Here is a 6,262-nt window from a genome sequence, read left to right as displayed (position 1 = left end):
TCCTGCTTTTTTTTATTCAGCCTCCAAAGTGGCTGAGCATGTTGATGGGCCACGTCTGAAGGTAGGGTTCACGGGGAATCACAAGCCATATCTTGTCTTTCTCACTCAGAGGTGAGCAGTGAAAATGGCGTGGCAGAAGATAATGTGGACAGCAGTGTGGTAGATGTGCTGCACCAGAAATATCTCAACTCCAGCCTGTATCAGAGCACAAAGGAAGCACTGGGGAAAGTGGAGCTTGGACGGGGAAGCAAGCAGAGAGTATCCAAGCAGGGGCATGAGATTACCTATGCAAATGGATTCCTCACCCAGCTGTACTGGGTGTCCAAGCGTTCCCTGAAAAACCTCATCAGGAACCCACAGGCCTCCATTGCACAAGTAGGTAACAATTGCTAAACGTCTCAGACCCTCTCTGCTCTCAGTCCCACAACCTGCAGTTTGTAGGACAGACTTCTGTTTTCAAAGGCAGCTAGGGAAACAGGAAGGTCTTGTGCCACTGCCACTTAAGTGGAGTGAGATGCCCAGGTACCTTTGTTGCCTTTGAAAAAAATCTCTATTTTAGTTTAGCACAGGGACTACTGCACTGAAGACTGGGGAGTTGGGGGGAAATGCCGCATTCTCTGGTTCACATTGGGAGCTTCTAGGGTGACGTTAATTTTGTGCCTCATTAGAAATTTTAAGCTGGGTTATTCAAGTGTGCTTCTACTAGCCTTTCCCAGCCAAAGAAGATCAGAGGAAGGAGAAAAGTGAAGAGGATAAACTCGGAAAATTTGCCATAAGGCTTTTAATTGTGTGTGTCATAGGTATACATTGACTCACAACAGCAAAGTTTTAGGTAGATGTGAATCTTAAACCCTGCTTAATTCTTAATAAGTTCATCCCTGTTTACTTATCTGAAGGACTCCCTTCTCCCTTTCTTCTTTCCACTTCTAGATTGCAGTGACCGTAATTCTAGCCTTGGTTGTGGGTGCTATCTTTTTTGGTGTAAAATTGGATCGAAGTGGCATTCAGAATCGGTAAGTTGGAAAGCCACAGCTTTGCTCATTTTTCTATCTGTAGCAGACAGGTTTCAGCCACAGGGAAGGCCTTGGAATCTGCTTGGACCACAAAGGAGAGTTGAGTTAACAAGCCTCAATGCACTGCAGCATGGTATTGAGAGAGGCCCTAAAGGGACTGCAGTTCTGTCAGGCTCACACATGTGTACAAAGGACATGTGAAAGGGAAGATAAAGGAATAAACCTGGTTTTACAGCTAAGATCTGCAGTAGCACAAATAAATATCTCCATTCTGTGGACAGAGACAGAAAAGCACTGACTTTATGGTATGACGATGTCTGAGGCTGCCAGTGTTGATCTAGGCTGTTTTCTCACTTTTTGACTGTTCTGTTTTGCCTTCTAGGGTTGGATCCTTGTTTTTTGTCACCACAAACCAGTGTTTTTCCAGTGTCTCTGCAATTGAGCTGTTCATCAGAGACAAGAAACTTTTTGTGTAAGTAGTGAGGCACTTAGACTGTCTCATACCCTGGAGTGAGGTGGGGGGAGTATCTTACAGGCTAAACAAAATGATTTCCACCAAAGACTTGATTGCTCCCTTGCAACATCAGATTGTGATAGTAATGCTAAATTGGTCTGTAGAGCAGGGAGCTGAAATGCTAAGAGGTGGGGGAAGGAGGCGAGAAATAAAATGCTTTTACTTGCTGCTGTGTCACAGTTTATTAAGAAGTGCTTTTCCTACCCACTTTTGGTAACAGCTGTTTTTGAAGTCTGCATGAGAATCCTGCAGACTGTGAACCCTGCCTGCCCTCTTGCTGACAGGGTTGAAACACTGTCTTGCAATGACCCTGAAGTGGTAAGACTGTGCAAAGATGAAAGGAGACTTCTTGGAAAAGCTTTGCAAGGGATGCTCAGATAAAGAGGCCTGCTGGCTGGCTTACAAGAGCTCCCTAATAATCAAGTGCATATCTCTCTCTATATATGTATATCTGTTTGTATGTGTGTATATGTATCTAAATGTGTGTATATATTATATACACATATGTATATATACATATATGTTAAAAATGTAGTTTGGAATAGCCTCCTGCTCATGGGATGAAAGGGCAAGAGGCAGATCCTATGCAGAAAAGAAGAAATTGGAGATTTGTGCCTGGAATACACATGTCCACCCACAGGTTGCTCAGAGCACCTTAATATTGCCCCTAACAGCTGCTCAGGAGTAAACCTCCCCCATGCTGACATTTCTTGCCAGTCTACCCTGCTTACCAGCTTAGCTTACCGGCTGTGTCAATGGGAATTTTGGCACCTTACCAATTAAAGCATCTTTTCATGAGCTCCATTAAGCAGCAAAACATCATAATGACATTTAATTGCCCTGTGAACTAGAGGTGAGTTGATGTCCTAAAGGTGTTTTCCCATTGTTGGGTATCATTCCTTCTCCCCTGGAAGCAGCTGGATGAGTTAGCTGTGGATGAAGTGTTCCTCCAGTTAATAGCAGTCTAATACTTTCCCATGCTCTTGTATTAAGGATCATTCTCTTTGAAAAGAGATTTAGCAGCTTTTCTCCAATATGTTACTTAGCAGTCACATAGCCTTTCATTCACTTTCCTCGGAGGGCTCTCAGTATGACTGCAGGGCCTGTGAGATAGATCAGCCCTTACTTCACAGAGTGGGAAGTGATAGCACAGAGAAAACAAGCAACTTGCACATAGAGGAGTCAGTGGTAGAGAGAACAGAAACTGAATCAGGATAAACCAGACACACATGCTGAGCCTGCTTACTAGATAACCTCTAAACCTGTACAACTCCCCTCCTTCCTGTCCTCGCAGCCATCAGTACACCAGTGGATATTACCGTGTGTCTGCCTACTTCCTGGCCTTGATGATAGGAGATCTGCTGCCCATGAGAACTGCTCCAGCCATCATATTCTCATGCATCAGTTACTGGATGATTGGTAAAGAATTGATGCTTTCATTGAACCTGTCATCTTCCAACACATTTGATTTCTGACTTAGCCACAGTTCCTATATCTATAACGTGAAACTAGTTGAACCTTCAACTGATTTAAGTGCTTGGCATCATAACTTCGGAGGACTCTGGGGCAGGGGCAGAGACACCAGCAACCTGAGACAGGGACCTGCTTGACCACATCTTTTTGTAATGCTCTTTGGGCCTTTGGAGCATGCATAGTTCCTGCCAACTCCAAACTTGGTCTTTCTTCCTGCTTTCCCTGTCTTGTATAGGAGTCCAAGGGTACCTCTCTGGGATTCATAATGTGGTTGTTTACTGGACTCTTTCCTTTCTGTTTTTTGACAGGATACCAAGCTGTTGCAGGCCGGTTCTTCTTCTTCATGCTGACCCTGGTACTGGTGTCCTACACTGCCACGGCCATGTCTCTGGCTATCAGCGCTGGGATGGATGTGGTGGCTGTGGCCAATCTGCTCATCACTATTTGTTTTGTCCTGATGCTTGTAAGTATGTAAGGGTGTGTGTGCTCCTTCAGTGGAGGTGAGGAAGCAGCTGAGACAGGCTGAGAGGACTGGGTTGAGCCAGCCCTAAGCAGGCTGAGAATCCACAGTCCAGTAGCATGTCAGCCCCATGCCTGTGATTTTATTGTCACTATAGTCAAAGGTGTACTTCTGCCAACTTGTAATCTAAGGGTCAAATCATTGCTCAGGTGCAATTCAGTAGGTGTGATGCTACCAGAGCTTTGCAAACAGCGTGCCCCAAGAAAGTGTTGGGTTTTTTTTTTTTAAATTGTCCTTACAAAAATTGATTTAAAAAAAAATCTTACATTTCCAGTATTAGAAATCTAAGTGATCGACTAGATCATTTAAAAGGAAAAAAATCTTGTAATAAACTTTAGATTGATTGATTTTATTGCATTAATTTTTGTTGCCCAGTGGGATTAGCAGGAGCATACCCTCTCTTTAATTTAATTCAGTATTGCCCTTGGGTTCCAGAAATTACTGCAATACTCTTCTTCAAGGACTTCTAAGTAAGAGAGCAAGTGAGAGAAAGGAATTTTGACTACTCATAGATGAGGGATGTGAATTCTTTTTCAGAGAGATAATGTTAGTGATGAAACTTCTTGACTGTGAGGCCTATCAAGTTACCTTAGAGTAAAAAGTACCTTCTGTCAGGTGATTCCTGGTAGCTGTCTGCGTACATATTCTGAGCCCACAGCGCATCCTTATTCTTTGATTTGCAACTTAACTGGCTTTTGCAATAAGCTAAGTGATAGTGTATCGCTTCAAACGCTTGCTGTGGATGAGAAACGTGCATGCCTAGTGAAGGACAGCTGATGCAGCTGATGTACATTGAGTTAAGTCACAGCATATAAGGAATGGGACATGCACATCCTGAAAGACAGCAGGGTGAGCACAAAAACACTTGTGATGAAGCACAGCCTGAAGCGTCATTTTTAGCTATGAAGTCCAATTGTGCTAAGAAGTAAAAGAGCAAACCTTGTTCCAGGCAGGAGAGAGCACAGATAAAAGATGTAGGTCAGAGGAGAAAGCTGAAACAGTAACAGCCCTTAAGAGTCCCCATGGTTTCCTTCTTGTTTCTCCACTTCCTCATCTCCCAGTCATCCTTCTTTAGCCTCTGGCTAGCTCTGCCATAGGACACAGTCCTCCAGAGTAAGAAGTTTGTTAGCATGCATGCTTCTTAGCTCACATGTGGATGTAGAAAACCTTGCTGACCTCTTTGCAAGCAGTTCAACTGGAGTACTTGGGTGTGCTGTTGGGGCAGCTGGCTGGGACTGCTGCAAGGTTTGAACCTCAGGCCTGTAGGCACAGGCATAACAGCAGTAGGAGGTCCATCTATCCCAGCGCACCGCTGCTGGGCAGCTGCAGTATCTGTGCAGGAGTAGCATTGTTTGCAGTAAACAGAGTTTGTGACTCATTAGCCTCTTCTGTTCTATTTCAGATCTTTTCAGGGCTCTTAGTAAACCTCCCTTCTGTAATGGGCTGGCTGAACTGGCTCAAGTACTTCAGCATCCCCCGATACGGCCTCACTGTGAGTAGAAAGTAGCATCGGTCTCCTGTGAGTAATGTAGCCACACTGCTGCTTCCTGGAGAGATTTTGAGTATAAATGAAGTTCTTTTAAAAGTCAGATTTGGTTTCTTTCCTTGCATGAATGTGGTAAAAGAAGAACAAACCAGCCAACCCCAAAAAGGAAGCAAAAGTTAATCTGTGTGTGAGAGGTGGACGTCTCAGAGACTGAACGAATCCTTTGTGCCACAAAATTAGTGCTGCTTGGACAGCAACAGAGCTGTTCAGTGAGGCACTAATTCCTAGCCTCAATAGTCGATCCCTATAGTTTAGAATAAAGTCAGATATTGTATGGCCTCTCCAGAGACTGCTGTTTGCATGGCCAGTCTGAGGTTAATGACTGTCCAACTGGTTAAAAGATCTACCATCATGCCCGAGTGTCCCAGTCGTCAGTGTGGCTTCCTCTGAAGTGAAATATGACTTGCTGCCATTTCTAAATAATAAGGAGCTGGAGTACCTGGAAGCTAAAGGTGCAGGTGCTTGAAACACAGTAACTAGACATAGCCACCCACTGGTCACAGGTGGGAGTTGTGCTTCCACCTCCTGTCTTCATCCTGGCCAAGCCTATTTGGGAGGAATAGTTTCCTACCGCTGAGTAAAAATGGGTGAAATGAATGCCAGAGCTGGCGCAGGGTGGTGTGGGCAGGACCACGTTGACCAGCAGTGGAAGAGAAAGGTAGGATCAGGGAGGGGGGCAGATGTGTGAGACCTCCCCTGTTTGGGTATCACTGAGGTATTTTTATCAGTGTGGCTGAACGTCGAAGTGTCCCCTGAGATTGCGGTTAGCCCAGGATGCCAGTGCAGGGGAACCCTTCTCCTCTTGCCTTGCCTGACTGTGCCATCTGCTTCAGTGTGCTGGTGCTGGGGCATCTGCATGCACCAGCGTCCATGCGTCACATGGTTTTCTGGGTCAGTAGATTGACCCAGATGAAAGTGGATGAACAGGAACTTGTAGCTGGCAAGACAGAAACCCATGGCTAAACCACTGAAATGTAACTTTGAAGCCAAAGACTCGGACACCAAACCATCCTGCATGTAGCACTTGGAGCAGTTCCTCAGAAAGGCAGTGATTAAGAGCTTCAAAATAAAAAGGAATATAAACATACGATTCCAAGAATGGCGATACGTGTCTTCTAATAATCAAGTTCCTTTGAGGTGTTTCAGTTTTTAGCACCCCAAATCACTAACTCTGTGAAAATCTCACGTCTGCCTCT

At 44.8% G+C, this 6,262-nt stretch overlaps 1 protein-coding gene across 1 annotated transcript in view; it reads left to right on the top strand.

Moving 5' to 3' along the window:
* The window catches only part of LOC103915552 (ATP-binding cassette sub-family G member 2-like), an 18,383-nt gene that overhangs the window by 10,206 nt on the left and 1,915 nt on the right, over nucleotides 1-6,262 (top strand). Inside the window, exons 9-14 of the mRNA XM_009322392.1 lie at nucleotides 110-375; nucleotides 931-1,013; nucleotides 1,396-1,485; nucleotides 2,822-2,946; nucleotides 3,309-3,463; nucleotides 4,923-5,012. Coding sequence (XP_009320667.1) covers nucleotides 110-375; nucleotides 931-1,013; nucleotides 1,396-1,485; nucleotides 2,822-2,946; nucleotides 3,309-3,463; nucleotides 4,923-5,012 — 809 coding nt within the window. The remainder of the gene's footprint in view (nucleotides 1-109; nucleotides 376-930; nucleotides 1,014-1,395; nucleotides 1,486-2,821; nucleotides 2,947-3,308; nucleotides 3,464-4,922; nucleotides 5,013-6,262) is intronic.

Source organism: Pygoscelis adeliae, unplaced genomic scaffold (genome assembly GCF_000699105.1).
Source record: "Pygoscelis adeliae isolate BGI_AS28 unplaced genomic scaffold, ASM69910v1 Scaffold244, whole genome shotgun sequence".
NCBI classification, from domain to species: Eukaryota; Metazoa; Chordata; class Aves; order Sphenisciformes; family Spheniscidae; genus Pygoscelis; species Pygoscelis adeliae.
The sequence above is the reverse complement of the archived record's forward strand: the minus strand, read 5'-3'. Positions and strand labels throughout refer to the sequence as shown.